Source organism: Protopterus annectens, chromosome 3.part1, assembly GCF_019279795.1.
Source record: "Protopterus annectens isolate FY-2018-M chromosome 3.part1, PAN1.0, whole genome shotgun sequence".
NCBI lineage: Eukaryota > Metazoa > Chordata > Ceratodontiformes > Protopteridae > Protopterus > Protopterus annectens.
In genome coordinates, this window is record NC_056732.1 from 947,589,901 (window position 1) to 947,608,660 (window position 18,760).

General features: G+C 38.3%; 1 protein-coding gene across 2 annotated transcripts in view; it reads right to left on the reverse strand.

Moving 5' to 3' along the window:
• CD226 (CD226 molecule) overlaps positions 1-18,760 on the reverse strand; it is a 602,637-nt gene that overhangs the window by 112,555 nt on the left and 471,322 nt on the right. For both annotated transcript variants that reach the window (XM_044067141.1, XM_044067140.1), the window contains one exon: positions 6,784-6,889. In XM_044067141.1, the coding sequence (XP_043923076.1) occupies positions 6,784-6,889 (106 nt within the window). The remainder of the gene's footprint in view (positions 1-6,783; positions 6,890-18,760) is intronic.

Sequence of the window (18,760 nt, forward strand, 5' to 3'; positions counted from 1 at the left end):
TGGTGAGGATCCCCTGTGGTCTCTCCAGCTGCTCCATGTGCAATGCGAGGTACATGCCGAAAGGCGCGTTGTACTCAATAATGGGCCTTATAAGGGAAGAATAGAGGGAGGTCAAAGGTCAGGTTGCTATCAACCTGGGTGCCCAAATCCCTCACGACTAATTGAGTGCTTAGGACATTGTTATTAATGTGATAATTTGTGGGGACATCACTCTCCCTGAGACCATGTTTCTGGCACCAGTCATTTATCTGAGTGAGACCCACTTGGAGGATGCCCACATCACTAGGGGAATTGATGACAGCACCCAGCTTGCAGTCATCTGCAAACTTGGTCAGCCATAGCCCTCTGGTTTTGGCCTGCACCTCAGAAAAGTATATCCCAAATAACGGAGACCCTAAGACTGAACCCTGGGGTACGCCGCTTGTTATAGGTCTACTGCTTGAGGTGGCTTCCCCTATTTTGACTAGGTGGGTTATATCAGTGAGCCAGTTTGCTACCCATCTGGTAACATATGGATTGATACCTAGTCGAGAGAGTTTATCTATTATGCCTGAGTGGAGAATAGTGTCAAAGACTTTGGCCAGGTCAAGGTAGGCTGTGTGGACCATCTTCCCTCATCCATGGCTTTGGTGACTGTCTCAAAGAAGTCGACCAAAATTAGCAGATATGACCTCCACTTGATGAAGCCAAACTATGTGGGATCAAGGTATTGAAGTTTGCCAATGTCTTTGTTAATGAGGTCCATGATAATCCATTCCATGGCCTTGCATATCAAGCTAGTTAGCCTGATGGGTCTATAATTTCCGGGATCAGTGGACACTCTACCTTTGTGTAAAGGGATGGCAGTGACTGTCTTCCACTCAGCTGCGATGAAGCCAGTACTAAGGCTTCGGTTGAATAGGGTGCCTAGTGGTGCTGCAAGTTCCTGCCTGGGTTCACGTAGGATGCAGCCTGGGATGTTATCGGGTCTGATGGAGGCGGTATTTTTTGCCTTTGAGAGAGCAGTAATGACCTGTTCCATACATATAAGGAAAAGGGGGCAGGTACTGGGGATGTCTAGATTTACTGATGGGGGGGACAGAGGGGTAAAATGTTCGCTGAGTCTGTCAGCCAGCAAGTTTGCTCTATCTACGGTATTTGTATATATGGTGTCCTTGACCACCAGTTCTGAACAGATCTGGGTGCTTCCTTTGAGGTTGTGGACATATGTGAAGAAGGCCTTATGACTGTCTTGAGTAGATGTGGCCAATTTGGACTCGAAGTTTACTTTGGAGGATTACCTAGTGCTCTTATTTGCTTGTTCAGGCTAAGGAGACATTTCTTCCAATTGGGCACCTGCTCCTTCTTGTTCTTGGACAGTATTTTTTTCCTTTTGTTATAGAGTTTACTTATTGCAGATGTCCACCAGACAGGTTTACTCTTCCTTCCAGAGGATGATTTAGTCCTGTCGGGTATGCCTGATTCCATGCATCTATATAAATGCTTGTATAGTGCTTTGGTGTAGTTTTGGATATTGGTGCCAGTTCCTATAGAGGGGAAGGGGGCTGTGAAGCTGTTTATACCATCCCTCAGGAGGCTGCAATCAGCTTTGGAGAAGTTTTTAATGCCTGATCCTAGCTAGAGGGAGGTTGGGGAGATGGTGACTTCGAAAGTGACCACTTTGTGGTCGGATCTTACCAGGGAGGATGATACTATAGAGATGCTGCAGTGGTTACTCATGTTGGTTAATATGAAGTCCAAGGTATTATCACCCCCTGTGGGGGTATTGACTAGCTGTTTCAAGGCATTTGCATTGACAAAATCAAGGAATCTCTGGGCACTTGTGTTCTGGCATGAGTAGTTCTTCCAATCTATGTTTGGAAAGTTGAAGTCACCCAGGATCAGGGTAAAGGATTGAAACTTGATAGATTCAACAGGTCCACGTAGGCAGATTGGGCATCTTGAGTCAGATTTGGGGGCCAGAATCGGGGTCTTGTCAATGGTTAACTGCACCTGGAGTGTCTCCTGTACATCATACAGTTTGATCAGCCTGGAGGTGTGCATGTCTTTAATGTATATTGAAACTCCACCTCCTTTGGTTTTACTGCCCACAGTTTCAGGTATGAATGTATGATGGGATGAGTAACCGGGTAAGGCTGGGGTGCTGTCCACAGCTTTGACCCAGGTTTCTGTGACTGCACAGATGTCAGCATTTTCTAGGGTTAGGAATGTTTGCAATGAGTGCAGTTTCATGTTTAGACTCCTAGCGTTTAGCAGCACAACATTAAATTTGTGTTTTGTTAAAATTTTTATGTTCGTAGTTTTAACCTCATCACTTTTCCTAAAATAGGCACTATAGGGGAGGCAAGAGCCTTTGCCAGAAGCCTGAAGCCCAGCTGAGACAGATGCAAGCCATCTTTGGCAAAGCATTGTGGTCTGTTGATCATATCTTCCCAGGCTGTCAGGTACTGGATCCCCCTGGAATGACACCAGAAACTAAGCCAATTGTTAAAGTCAGTCATTTTCTGTTTGTATTGAGGAATCATTCTGGGTGATGGCAGAATGCTGCTTAAGGCTAGGGACATACCTGCTTGGGACACATAATCAGTGAGGTCAATCATGTCTCTCTTCATATAGTCCAGAGAGGTACATCTCAAGTCATTCACGCCAACATGGACTATGACAGAGTCATAACAGTGCCTGTTGTTGAGAGATTTGAGTGCATGTGTGATATGGTGGATTCTGGCACCTGACAGACAACTAACCGTGACTTGCTCCTTATCCTTCCTGGTGAGAGGCACATCTATGTGTCTCACAATGGAGTCTCCTATGACTAATATGTTGGGTTTATGGTGAAGCCTTAGTGGTTATGAGGTACAAGTGTGTGGACTATCCATGGTATGTGGCGTGGAGGGCTGTGGAGATCGTGTGTGTTTTTCCTCTGTGGTCTTTCGGGTATGTTGATGTGGAGGACCTCTGCATATGTAGGTATGTGTTGTGTAGGTGTGGGTGGTGTTTGAGGTGTAGTGATTGTGTTGACAACCTTTTCAGTGCCAGATATACTGGCTTGATGGGGAGGGAGCTTTGACTCTAGGTTCTGCCTTGGAGGTCATTCGGGTATGTTTATGTGGAGGACCTCCGCATATGTAGGTGTGTGTTGTGTAGGTGTGGGTGGTGTTTGAGGTGTAGTGATTGTGTTGACAACCTTTTCAGTGCCAGATATACTGGCTTGATGGGGAGAGAGCTTGGACTTTAGGTTCCTAATGTAATTGCATCTCTCACAAATTTTGTTCCTAGGTGGTATTAGTAGATGGTTGTCCATGTACATAAGGCAGTTGCTACACTGTCTCAGGATGCCCATATCAACCAGACTGGCAGGAGAAAGTGTAGGAAATTGTCCATTCATATTTGTCAGAATCTGAGGGAGGCAGGCCAGGGAGAGCTAAGGGGTGGGCCTAAACTCCAAGTGCTTAAACCAAAACTAAGCACTTAGAATAACACTTAAGAATAACACTTAATAATTTAGACAGGCAATACACAAGCAGTAATAAATGCAACAGAATAGATGCAGTAGACCACTTTAAAGAACAGACAGCAAGTAGTAGGAAGAAGCAAAGCAAATGAAGTAACAGAGTAGTAGGAAGAAACACAAATTAGAAAAATATAAGCAGCTGAATAAAGTTTTTTTTCTTTGTTTTTTAAGTAAAAAGGGATAGAGCAGAAACAGAAGATAATTTAAAGAGGCTAAGGTTTTGTATTAGGTAGAATGAGCTAATGAGATGTGACTTGGAGGAGTGTACCCAGATCAAATTTACAGTAGGGGCGGGGCTTCAGCAGAGATCAGAATACAATGTCAGCAAATATATAAATAAGTCAGGCAAAAATAAGACAGTGCTGAACTGTGGACAGTTAAAGTGCTAAAAAATATACTTATCAGCTTTATATTTCCAGATTGTTTGAAAAGCACTCTCAGTCGTATCACAAGGAGATTCTATACTACTGATAAATGTGATTTATAAGGCTCATCCAATGATATTACACCCTGGTTAAGCAGGCCAGGATTACTAGTGCTAAATGTGATTTATAGGTCTTATCCAATGAAATTACTCCCTGGTTAAGCAAGCTAGGGTTACTAGTGGTAAATATGATTTATATGGCTCATCCAATAATATTACACCCTGGTTAAGATGGCTAGGATAAATAGTGCTAAATGTGATTTATGTTGGAGATGTGATCAACACCATGCAGATAATATACATATGTTTTGGAGATCCCCAAAAATTCACCACTGTTGGCATTATGTGCAACATGTGGTTAGAGATGTATATGAAACCTCCCTATTTAAAGGTTGAGTATTTTGAACTTTTGGCCTAATAAAATCTAGGCAGAAGGAAGAGATGATGGGTTTGAGAGCAGCAGTTTCTGTTCTAAAGACTGAAAATAGAGGGGAATTACTCAACAAGAACATTTTGAGTTGAGTATTTTTTTACAGCATATTTTCATTATTCTGTACTCTTTCAAGGATGTTAGCCTCCTCCTGCACACACCCTACAAGGATAGTAGCCTCCTTCTGCACATGCCCTACAAGGATAGTAGCCTCCTCCTGCACACACCCTACAAGGATGGTAGCCTCCTCCTGCACACACCCTACAAGGATAGTAGCCTCCTCCTGCACACACCCTACAAGGATGGTAGCCTCCTTCTGCACATGCCCTACAAGGATGGTAGCCTCCTCCTGCACACACCCTACAAGGATGGTAGCCTCCTCCTGCACATGCCCTACAAGGATGGTAGCCTCCTCCTGCACACACCCTACAAGGATGGTAGCCTCCTCCTGCACATGCCCTACAAGGATAGTAGCCTCCTCCTGCACACACCCTACAAGGATGGTAGCCTCCTCCTGCACATGCCCTACAAGGATAGTAGCCTCCTCCTGCACACACCCTACAAGGATGGTAGCCTCCTTCTGCACATGCCCTACAAGGATAGTAGCCTCCTTCTGCACACACCCTAGAAGGATGGTAGCCTCCTCCTGCACATGCCCTACAAGGATGGTAGCCTCCTCCTGCACACACCCTACAAGGATAGTAGCCTCCTCCTGCACACACCCTACAAGGATGGTAGCCTCCTTCTGCACATGCCCTACAAGGATAGTAGCCTCCTTCTGCACATGCCCTACAAGGATAGTAGCCTCCTCCTGCACACACCCTACAAGGATGGTAGCCTCCTCCTGCACATGCCCTACAAGGATGGTAGCCTCCTCCTGCACACACCCTACAAGGATGGTAGCCTCCTCCTGCACATGCCCTACAAGGATGGTAGCCTCCTCCTGCACACACCCTACAAGGATGGTAGCCTCCTCCTGCACATGCCCTACAAGGATGGTAGCCTCCTTCTGCACACACCCTAGAAGGATGGTAGCCTCCTTTTGCACATGCCCTATATCCCCTGCATTTGGAGGTGACTGTTTGCTAAGTATGGGGCTGATAGACCAATCAGTAACAATGTGTTTGTATGCTCTGAAAAGTGCTTGATCTTCTTTAAGGCTGATATGTAGCTGAGCTGAATTAATGTGTAAATAGTTGTGTTGTCAGTGTTTCAGTCCTTTCTGTTGAGTTTATAAAGTATTTAATAAAGCTCAGATTAAAAAAAAGATACAACATTTTTCAAAAGTTGAAATGTTATACAATGTAGTGGGTATGGCAAATATAACAATGCTTTATTATATGAAGAAAATCCTATTGCAACTTCTTGAAATCTAGTCCTGAATTACCATTATGAAAAAAAAATGTATAGAATTGCCAGGAAAAGTATCCCAGGTGATTAATACTTATGACAAGATATGTTTCACCATCAAATATAAATGGTTTTATTTATCAAAATAAGGATAACCCATGATAAAAACTGTATTCAAAGTATAGTTGGCCAAATTGTATGCTTGCTACTTTTAACAGAAACAAAATGGGATATGTGCTATCACTTAAATCCCTCAAAATAAGAACAGCAAGCTTTATCATAGTTTCATTAGTTGTTCCAACTGTTTTTATGAAATGTAAATGTCTTCCTTATGTTTGGCATGATTACATTGCTATCAGTGTCTCCATTTGTAAGATATGCTCATCTGATGTAAGGGAAGGAAAAGATACAAATACAGACATCGTCACAGAGCCAGCAGCCATTTCTAATTATCGGTGCTTGGGAAAGGCGTTTTAAATCAAAACAGAACCTCATATCCTCATTGACTGCGAAGAAAATGGAAGCAGTACCTGATGCAAAGCAGTGCAACAGAGAAAAGTAGCGCAGACATTTAAGGGTTGGTTCTTCGTATTTGTTTCTCTAACAGCCAACTACAGGTTACAGGCCTCTTAATATGAAACTAGCAAATTCATTATCCACTGTGTTATAGTTAGATGTCAAGAACAGGCAACACAGTCCATATTTTTGTCTACATATGTTATCAAGATTAGGCAATAGAGTCCATATTTTTGGCTACATACATATCACAAATATGTTTACATTAATTCCATTTTAATCACACCACAGCCTGGACAATATTTCCAGTGTGTGTATATTCTTTATAATTGTAAATATCCGCTGCATACCTAATGCTTTATCTCATTGTATAAGATTTTCACAGTTTATGTTGCACTTTCTAAAAGTTTTGATTATAGGCTTCCTTATTGGATTAGTAGTATAACAGTGAAGTAATATGTGCCATAGAAGCTGATAAAGTAATGAGGTCTAAACCTTTCTCAGCCTATAGGTGTGTACAGTATAGAATGTGCAGTGAAGTTCAATACATACCTTCTGATATAGACAATGACAATTACAGCAAACAGCAATAGAAAGAGCCCCCCTGCTGCTGCTCCTCCATAAATAGTGAGGAAGGTTCTCCAATTTTCAGATGTTCCTAAAGAAAAAAGAAAACAAAAGGCATTTCAGACTGTTTGCAGTATGGCATGAGATTATTTACTACTTTCTTCCTTCTAGTCCAGCTTTTTCAAGAAAAGGATTATGATATTGGGTAAACATGTACTTTCATAACCGCAGTGGGCAGCTATAGCAAAGGCTAATGAGCTAAGATGAGCACAATGAAATACACAATTTCCCAATGTGTTTCCTGACGAGATGTTTTGCTAAACATGAAAGATTTGAGAGTATGCCAACATCTGTATACTATTTTTTACACCTGACATATTTGACATTAAAAGTATTGCAATATACGTTTCTTAAAAAAAGGTACCTGAGCTAATTTAAGGTTTTGAAGGTCAGTTCATTTTGAGGCCTTCTTGGCATAATGTTAAGACAGTGGCCTCAGGAAAAGCAAGGAACAAGCACTGCAGCTCATAGCAGTGTGTACAGTGGTGAAACAAATGATAGAATGATACAAATAAGGTATCTTGGTCTGACAACAGCACCTCCTGATGTATCTTATGTTATTGTTGCTGTTGTAGTTGTTATAGCCAACTTTAATGCTTTTTCATTAGCACATCATGTGAATGAAAAAAGCATGCAAAGAAAAGAGGTATAACACAGTAAGATAATTAAATCAAGATCTGTAAACATGAAGTCCCAAACTGTAATTTCTCTCATAATAGTAACTCACTTGAATAATAATAATTAGGCAAAAATACTAAAAGTAAATGGTTTTACAAAGGAAAATGTGATGTTTAAATATTTATAACACAACTTAATACTGCGGTGGTGGTGCTGTGGTTGCGTTGTCGCCTCACAGTAAGACGCTGTCCTGTTCTCTTCTCAGCTAGAGCGTCTTCTGTGTGGAAACATGCATGAATGGGCGTCCCTTCGTTGAAGGTTGTGCTTCAGGGCTGGTAACTCGGCACGTAAAAATCAACTACCAATCATTAGCGGACCGGAATTCCACTGTGGCGACCCCTAACTGGGAAAAGCTGAAAGACACAACAACAACAACACAAGTTATAGAAGTTAAGTAGGTATCAAACTAAACTGGGTGCAGATCATATACACTAATTTCCAAACCATAAAATATGAAAAATGTTTTTAGAATTTTTGGTGCTTTTAGTATGTTAAAGAAAGACATGGACCATTCCTCAAGGACATTTTTATAAAGGCCAGTAACACTTAATAAACAGACATACACACATAGAAGCTAGTTTTAAATAAGTGGTAGCATCAAGGCCTTATTTTGAATAAAAAGCCTCAATGAGATCTTGAAGAGCTGACATTTTCTCATGCTTTTTACTAAATGATTCCAAAGACAGAGTTACATTTAGAGATAAAATATTTTAAAAGTTAGAAATCTCCCCATCACAAAACTAACAAACTGAAATTTTGGAAGCAAATATGGGCAATATAGAGTGTATAAAGTATAAATTATGGTTAACCATAAATTGTGAATAGTATTATTTATTTATTTATTTATTTGCAGTTTGATTATCGGGGAAGTCCACTGGGCCGAACTGACCCATTTTCAGTGGAGGCCCAGGTAGAAAAGCTCCAAGATGCATTATACAATTTAGATACAACTGATCGTTAATATTAAAGATAATATTACGTAGAATAGTTACTCATAAATGCATTCAATATCATGCATAGTCAACAAATTCATTAAGCTTGAAGATAGGGATCATACAGTTTCATTTGAGGAAAACAGATATGTGTTAGCTGTGGAAACAGTTTACATACAAACCTTTTAAGAAAATGTAAAGTTTAGCAAATGGGAAGCAAAATCAAAGCAATGCTAAGTAGTACTCTAATTCATGATATTGTTTTAATCAGAGACAGCACCTTGGAAGAAGACCGAAAAAAATGTATTTATTGTATTTTTCTCAAATAAATTGTAGAGTGTTTTGTTTCGGTATTTTGTACATTTCCTTTATTTTGGGGTGCTGTATATTAAGTACTTTATTATAATACATTATTGGCTGTATCATGATTATGGCTATTCTTATTAAATTAAAATATACTGCATGCTTGTCAGGCAGTTGAAATTTCCCTAATATTTGTTTTCTAAGGGTCAAGGAATATTCAGTTAATTAAATCATGCAGTGTAAACTTTAAGCTCCTTTCAGAAACCTTCTTTTCATACTGGCAATTATATTTATGTCGTTCTGAAAGGCTGATATGCCTTGGGGTATATACCTAGCTGTGAACACAGCAATGAAAAGGCTTCGGCCAAGAGATGAGTCTAGTGAGAGTCAGACTTAGAGCAATTACATATTTTCAGAAATTTTAGGAATTGTAAAAATCAAATTATAGTTTCAAAATGTAGTGTCCTAATATTTCCCACTTGTTTTTGTTAACATAAACTGATTCTGCCTAGGATTTTTGTTTGACCAAATGAAATAACTGTTTACAGAGTTCATTTTAAATTCTGCTGATAATATCCGAAAAACACTCTTCAAAAAACAGCAACCCCCAAAATGTTGATATTAATCAATGATATTAATTTATGGCTGGCTAAAACATTCATTATTTGTAGATCTTTTTTAACTTTGTCTAACACCTCATTAAAGATGTCACAAAAGGAGGCAGCCACTCATTCCATTATGTGCTATTTGCCTCCTCTAGTATGTAGTTGTACATTCTAGCTTATAACTGGTGAATGTGCTAACATTAAGCATATAAATAGAAATGGTACCAAAACAGAAATTTATTTTAGAAGAGCCACAGTAGAAATGCACCCATAGCCAGTTTTAGGCACCAAAGAACCCTGCAGTAGCTGGGGGGGGCCCCAACCACAGCAAGTTATCTTATTTTGATATTTTGTTACTTGTCTGTCAAACTAACAGAAGTTACTGCAGTAATCATATACTTAACTAGGTGGGTAATGATTACTCTTATAGCTTCATAGGTTCATAGGTAGGTACTAGGCTATCGGCCCAAGGGCCTACGTAAGCCTAGCCAGCAAGGTACCATAGCTTTGAATGAAGATTTCTAAAGATGGGCACCAGTTCCCTTCCTTTACAATCTAAAGATATCTCTTGTTGTAGTAACAGTGTTTTGTCGAATAGCAGGTTCCATAATTCCTTTAAACGTTTTACACCTGAAATTTTATCACTGAGATACTGCCCTTGGCTTAGATAAATCCTAAATAGCCAAGTTTAGGCACCCACGATGCCAGTGACTGAGGACCCCCCAAATCATCCTTGACTGTATTGGGGTACCACAAAAGTTGTTGCTCATTGGGTGAAAATGAGACAAAAAAGGTCATTCATTCTCTGATTATATGCTTTATCCTAAAGGGAGTTGTAATATGACCCTGGTAGTATAAAGCAGCTAATCCACCGAATGAACTTGAGAGAGATAAGCACTAGAGATCAGCAGCCTAGTTCAGGTGATCTCAATGATTACCTGGGATTTTAAGAAGAGAAGATGCACCTTATCTTCAAGGAGGGTTTTCACTTTCAAGGAGTTTTATAAATACCGGCAGAACTCCAGATAATACAACTCTCAACTTGTTTGCTCAAGAATTCTGAGTAAAGTCAAAAATGACAGAATAAAGGTTCAAAATCAGAAACACACTTTATATTGCTTACTGCTGAAATAAGGACAAATATAATATGTCTTATTCTTGGAGGGTGTAGTGTGAGAGTAACAAGCTGGCTTCAATTCCTTTCAATTTTCAGCACAAACATCATTGGCATTGGTATGATACTTGTGTGTTGGGGGCATTGATGTGGCTGCAGTGTATTTAAGAGTAAAAAGTTGGCTATAATTTCTTTCACTTACCATCGCAAGCATAGATGCTATGAATTTTAGGTGACTGTCTTTGGTGGTTTGGCAGGAAGAGATTGTGTGTGAAAGTAACTGCTCATTGCTACAGTGACACAGTGAATAGCACTGCCATTTCACAGAGCTTTGCTCAGGTTGACTTCTTGACTGTGTTTTTTTCTTTGTAGTCTGTATGCCCTTCCTGTCACCAACACCTCAAAAACATGCAGCAGATCATTGAGCATTCCTCCAGTTTACTTCAAGGTGAATGGTGTTGGCATAATGGTTAAGGTCTTTACTTCACAGATACAAATGTACAAGGTTTGATTCTGACCACTGCTTATTGGGTAGGTTTGTAATGGTCTGCAGAATAATAACCTAGCATGAATCTGTGCAGAGTGTGTTTATAAAATATCAATGTGTTTTATCTGTGCACATGCACGGTAATGGTAGCACATACATAACTCTTCTGCATAGCAGTAACAATGCAGTTGACAAGTAATCATATTTCAAAAATAAGGCATAAAATTCATCACAGAACATTCAGATGTTAAGAGTTTCCAGGGGTCTGCTGGCCTCCACACTACAGACTGTATAATACATTTTGACATGGACTTAGTGGTGGCTTCTGCCCTCAACTGCACCCATTCTTGCTTAGAACTGTGTACAGAAGGCTGCTATAACTTACATGGGGATATAAGGATGGAGTGCTCATTACTTCTTTAACTTTCATCATAATCAAACCTCAGAGGTGTGCAGGAGGTCATTATAGCTTCTGCTTGAACTGGGGATAGTGTGGTCATTGTTTCTTCTACTTTTCTCCCAGGCATCAGAGGTTGCAAAGAAGGTTCCAATAGCTTAAGTAGGGGCAGTGCACTGTTTAAGAGCAACAAGTTGGAGTACATTAATGTGATCATTATTTTTTTCCACTTTCCTCGCAATCACACATCAGGCACATATGCAGGTGGCTACCTTTGGGGGTAAATGTAAGGAGTGAAGAATCGTGCTATTAGAACCTATGCTTTTATGCCAGTCTAACACCAGAGGGATACACATATAGTGAATGTCTTTTCTGAGAGAGAGAAGGGAGGCTGTCAGCTTTGAGCATTTTTTGAAAGAAAAATAAAAAAATTAAGTTATTTTCTTAGTCATTGTGCAGGCCACCACTGGATCAAAAGGTTTGGAAAATGCTTGAAAATCCACCACAGAGTATCAATAACCATATGGCTTATTTGATTTATTTCCCGCACAGTTATTACTGTGTTGTCCTGGCCAGTTAGGGTGTGTTGAAAGGATATAGGGAAAGTTATGTTAAAGAGTAGCACTGAATTTCTTTTCTTATTATATTTTTGTTCAAACCATAATTTGATGAAACTTCACAGCATACAGAAAGCCACAGCTTCTTGAAAAAGCTGAAGAGTAAGACAAAATGTGAGTAAAGAAAGAAGAATGTAATGTGCATGGTGTGGGATCCCAGGATGGGGGAGAATGGGAGGAGAGCATTGAACGATGTGTGCAGGAGGGTGAAATAGTAGGCCATGGGGAAGAGCACTATGTAGCCCTTTGTCTTGGGTACCATTTAACCTAAATCTAACTTGTACATAGGGCTGTTGTAATGTATTATCATTGCAAATAAATGCCAGTCACTGTGAATGTCCTTCTGTGAGATGGGCAGCATAGTGTGGTACACAGGCCTGTCATAATGTAAAGGCATTGTAGCTACAGCTTAGTTTGTGAGTACTTTTCCTAAAACTCTGCAGCATGAACTAAAATACTGTTTAGGAGTGGTGGCAGCAATAAGGTGATATTCAGACTGGAAGTGTCCAGGGGTCCCCAACTTAACACTTTCTGGGAGCCCCCAAAAAGCTAACACTGGCCCTTTGTGCAGTATCAAGTCTAGTACAGGTTGTCATCTAAAGTTTATATTTTTTTCTTACTATTATTATCGTAGTCCCTGAAATGCAATAGCTAGGACCTGATTATCTAAATTGTGCCTATGTAAACATTAAGTAAATATGAAAATAGAGAAGTCTTACTGTGTACTAGTTTTATTTGAATTTTATTTGAAGACTGTACACTTATGTATACTGCAACTCATACAATGGAGAAAGTTGCAACTATAGCTCTTCTAAACAGATATAGAGAATTAGCTTCAATATTATGCTAAATAAGAATGGAATACAAGCATTACACATTTAAATCATCCAGACTCAATATAAGAATATTAGAGTCAACAAGGGCATTTATAAGTATTACCATGTTGAGGCTACTTTCAGGAGTTTACCTCTGGCATAAATCTCAGCTAAATGGCACAATAAATTACTTTTTTATTCATTTTGTAAGGGTAGTAATTCTGGCCCAAATGGAGTGTCAACTCTCAATTATATTTATGCCAGATTTACACTTATGTGTATAGTCTGGCAGTTTAACTCAAGTTTAAGAAGTCAGCCCCGTTGGAGCAAAGGAATGGAACCTTAACTGTGACCCAAATGAATCAAGTGGCATTGTGCTTACTGAAGCTGGCATGGGGCACTTTTAATTGGAGACCATTGATCTTGAAACAATTATTAAAATATTCTAACCCATGGTGGAGTGATTACGAGTTAGTAGAAGACAGAACTCCCATTTTACAGTAATCTGTAAACTTAAATAACCATAGGCCAAGAGGTTCACCTGAAAGTCTGAGAAATAAATGTGATTCACCACTGATAACCTTTTTTGCTTTTAGAAGTGGCTTTTGCAACTCTAACCACATGGGTTCTGACAGACAACTAGCTGAGCATCCAATGAATAACATAAGGATTTATATTTAGATTTACAAGTTTGTTAATAATGGCTGCATGGAGAATGTCAAAGGTGTTGGACATATCCAGATATGCTACATGTACTCCATAACTACTGTACACTGCTTTGGTGACTTTTTCAAAGCCATCAGTGAAGCTGAACAGGCAGGACCTTCCTTTGACAAAGGCATATTGAGGAGGGTCCAGTATGCATGTGTCTGATTCTGGCACAAGTGTGTGCTAAATACTGTGCACCCTATCTATAAATCCATGTCATGTCTCCTAACTAGATTTACAAGTGAGTGTTCTAATTCTCAGAACTATTCTTATGATAAAGTATTTTATATACCTTTTTATCAGAAGTAATAAACAGCAACAAATGATATATACCTGAAACAGTATATAAAATTATATAACATTACAGATTAAAACAGTGCACCTGCTCTGGCTGACTTATTTTCAAGGAGCTCAGGACTTATGCTCATTTGGCGGAGTCACACCACTGCTACCCCAAAAAAGTACCTGTCAGTGGAACATCAACATTCTTTGTGTCTGTTCCTTACATGATACAGAGGTGTGCATAATTAACATACCTCTGAATCCCATTAGGGCCCTGTGGCAAATGTCTATGAATTGCTTGCCATGCAGTTTGTACAGCTGTGGGCACATACTCCATTCAGTAGGCTGTATTTATGTAGTGCTGACTTGTTCAGCTACAGTCTGTACGTTTAGGGAAAGAGCATTCCCTACTGTAGTGAATGGGTGCATTGTGGCTAACATGCAACCTTTATGAAAGTTGTGTCATACAACCATCTATGATTCAGCAGATAAGCATTATATAATTGCTTTCTCTTGTGATATAATTTATTTATACTGGTATTCCATCATATGGATTTAGTTTTAAATTTCTCCTTTTATTTGGTGTGGATAGGAACCCTTTCCAATACAGCTATTTAAGTGCAAGTAGAAGTCAGAAGCACAGGCAGTGGCTTTAACAAAGGAATCCAGTGGAAGAGGATGATTACACCAAAATTTATTTAAGTCATCAAGTGGCTGAAGAAGATTTACTTTTGAGAAGTCCCTAAATGCATGAGGAGAACTGCCACCAGTTTTAAAAGAAAAGCTCACTAATTTGTAGTCTGATTTAAAAAGGCAGGATGATACAAATGGAGATGTGCAAGAAGTTGCCATATTTCTAAGGTCTAGCTCAAGAATACTGGGTCCACTAGTATGACAGTTAATTAGCTGTAAAAGAAGGTTAGCCATTTTAAAATCAAGAAAGCACTGGGTTTGCTAACCACTGACAGTGTAGGTCAGCAAGTTTATTGATGGATAGTTAAATTCCCCAGTAGAAAGGTAATGCAATTTAGGTGGATTTCAGCTAATGGGTTAAGATATACAGCATGCCCAAAAGAGGACATGGAGGATGTTCTATTACTAGCAATGAGGTACAAATTAGTCTTGTTTATGATTTTGACATCTAGGAGCTCAAATCTGGCACCCTCAGGAATCTGTCTTAAGGTGAGTACATGCAGAGTCCACACAGAAATGACTCCAGCCTAGAATCAAACAGGAAAGCCTCTTGCTATGAGGCAACAACACTATCTGCTGGGCCACCATCCCATCCCTTTAAATGAAATCCAAAACTCTGTGATAATTATAAAAGTAAAGAAGAAAATAGTACGTACTCTGACAGGTTTGAATAAAGTTTATGGTAAGTGGGGAGAGACAGCCAACTAATGCGATATTGGTATGGCTGGCAAGGGTCTGACTCATTGCCCTGCACAGGGCCCCATTTGTCCACAATCCACTTTTGTTGACAGGACAGGATTAACACCCATTTAAGTGGATCAGACCTTTACTGAGTGATGTCAGAGGAGATAGCTATTCTTTTTTTTGTAAATATTTTTATTAATTTCCAAAAACAAGAAAACATGAATGCAAGTATTTACAAATTATTTAAAAAGGTTGGCTAAAACCTCTAAACAGATATCAAACATTAAAACCAAAATAAAGTATTTACAAGGGTGTCTATTATTGACATATAATTGACTTTCTGTTTCCTGATTATAATCTGCTACAGTCATTACTCTCCAACATTTCAGGTACTTTTTGCCATGCTATATATAATGATGTAGTTCTTTCAGTTCTTCCTTTAATAGTGTTCATTTCCAATTGCGATGCTGCTGACACCATATTCATGAATTGCTTAAAAGTTGGAGAAGCTTTGGATTTTCAGTTTGATGTAATGTTCTTCCTTGCAATGGCTAGGAGAGTCCACAAGATTACATATTTTGTTCTTGGTACACAGTCAGGTACAGGTGCATTAAACAAAATAACAGATTTGGAAATCTGGAATTTATCATTGAATACCATTTGCAGAAAATAATTTATTTTATCCCAATATGGTTTAATCAAATCGCATTTGTAGAACACATGTTGCCAGTCTGCTTTTATTGATAAATCACATCTCCAGCAGCCAATATTTTTCTTAAACATAAGTTCCATTTTATGAGGGGTTACGTAAGATCTTTGTATGAATTGCCATGTAAAGGGCCTCCAAAGTAATGAAAGTGATGTCTGCTTTGGAGAGAGAAGAATTAATTTTTTGTCTCTGTCATTTGGCACATGTCCATTAATTGATCTATAATAGTTCCATATTTTGTCATTATTATAGGTTTTTTTTGTTTGTTTTATAAATAGATGATAAGTATCCCTTTCCAGTAATGGGTTGATTCATTAGTAATATTATATGTTCTATAAGATTAGAAACATTTTGTCTTATTGATGGTTGCATTGTTTCTTGTTTGTTTAATATATATATTGTCTTAATTCTTGTACATGTAGCCATGAACTATTTTCCATATTTAATTTTCTTTTAATTTGGTCTATTGTCAAAAGTTTTCCAGAGTTTACCAATTGATGCCAATATATTAATCCCTTTTCTTTATGTTGACTACTTCTATATCAAATGTTATTATATTACCTTGTGTGTACACTACTGGATATAATAAAAGTGACCATGCTTTAATATCAGGATTGCTATTAATAAGATTTTTGAAAATGTTTAATGTATAAGTAATGTATTTGGAACTTATATTTTTATGCTTATGTATCATCATATATTCCTTCATCAGCCATAGAAAATTGTTTGGTATGAAATCAGTATACTTATTTGTTACTACAAATTCTGATTTTAACCAGATTTTCTCATGAACTAGCTTCCATTTTGATGTATATTTTGTATTTAGCCATAATTATATTGTTTTAATAACAGATGAATGCAAATATACTTCTATGTTTGGTAAACCTATGCCACCCATATCCCAATCATCTAGATGATATTTCATAGCTATCCTTGTTTTTTTTTGGATACCATAGGAATCTTACTATTAAATCATTTAATTGTTTTAGGTGCGATTTAGCTGGTGGCAAAGAACAAGCTTGTATAACATAAAGAATTTTTGGAAATATGATAATTTTAATTGGGTTCAGGCGCCTAGGCAGCGAGACCTTTCCCTTGTGGTACATTTGACTTGGGACAAATGGCTGAAATGACATTCAGCTGCAGAGAAATATGGCTGTTTGCAAATTCTTTGTGGGCAAAGAGAAGAATGTGTTGCCATACCTACAACTTCAATAACCAAATGCACAGGGGGAAAACAATGTCCATGGTCCCCAACTGAATATGAGACAGCAGGCAATATGGCAGGCATAAGCAGCAGGCTGGCCAGAGAGCATGTCAGTGGCAGTAAAAATGCAGTTCACAATAGGCAGTACCTTTATAATCAGTGTGCGTGGACCAATACCCTCTTCACAGTGTCTAGGGAACATTACCAAAAATGCATACTGGAGCATAACCGTGACTACATAACCAGGCAGGATTTCCTGCATGCTGTAGCACACCTCTACATGACTTAGTTACACAAGTATGTATTGTACACTAAGCACAACAATCATTACTTCTTCTGCCTCCATGCATTTGGTTACTAAAGCTGTGGGTATGGCAGTATGTGCTTCTCTTTGTCCACAGGGAATTTACAAACAGCCATATTTCTCTGCAGTTGAATGTCACTTCAGCCATGTGTCCCCAGCCAAAATGTACCACAGGGAAATGTCTTGCTACCTAGGTGCCTGAACCCATTTTAATTATATAGAGCCTTTCTTCCATTGAAAAGAAGAACTTATTCCATCTTTGTATTAGATTTTTAATATTATTTAAGATCTCTTTATAATTTGTTTCAATTGTAGTATCTAGATTGTTAGTTATTATAATTCCCAAGTATTTAATTGTATTATCGGTGGGGATATATTTATGGTATTTTTTATTTACATCTTTTTTATTAGTATTTATAGGCAATACATTTGTTTTGTTCTCATTAAATTTAAGACTCAAAAAGTTTTGAAAGTTTTGAATTGAGTCCCATAATGCTTTTAAAGAGCTATTATTATTCTTTAAGGTAATTAAAATGTCATCAGCAAAAAGTTGAATTTTAAGCTTTAGGCTGTTGTCTAATTGTATTCCTTCAATATTTTTATCCATATGTATATTATTTGCTAAGGGTTTGATAGCTATTCTTGATGATCTGAAGAAGTTATTGTATAACAGTGACAAAAAGCTATTTATATTAAATTGATTTTACACTTTTGGGCTTGCAGTTAGGTCATTTTTGTTTAGTACTGGTTTTTGTTCTTTCACCAGTTTGTTTTTTGTGTTGATGACAGGGAAAACATAAGGAATTCAAACATGAGATGTAGGTATCTTGCAAACATACACCCCGGCAAAAAAAAAAAAAAAAAAAAAACAGTATGCTGTATTCAGTAATACTTTTGATTTTTGTATGACAGGTATGGTTATTGAACAAAACCTGCTGCAGTGTTTATATTGTTTTTACTTGTTTTGCTCTATTCATTGTACTAAAGAATTAATTTATTCATTAATAGGCATGGATTGTGTAATATATTCAAAACATGTTGCATTTTAGTAGTCTAAACATGTTGCATTTTAGTAATATATTTTATATTATCTTCTTAACATACCTCCAGCAACTGCAGAGGGGATGATGTTTGTGAGGTCATATAGGCTGCATTACTTGGAGTGATGATCAGAACTATCTGGTCTTCAGCATCCATTATGTAATCATTACTGCATGTTACTGTGATACTATCTTCTCTACAAGATTGGATCATAAAGAATTTTTGCATTCAGTTAAAAACTGTTACTCGTACAGTTAGTACAGAGGACTAAAGCTCTGACGTGTTAACAAGCCGCTTCCTCTGGTAAGGGGGCAGTGTTTGAATCT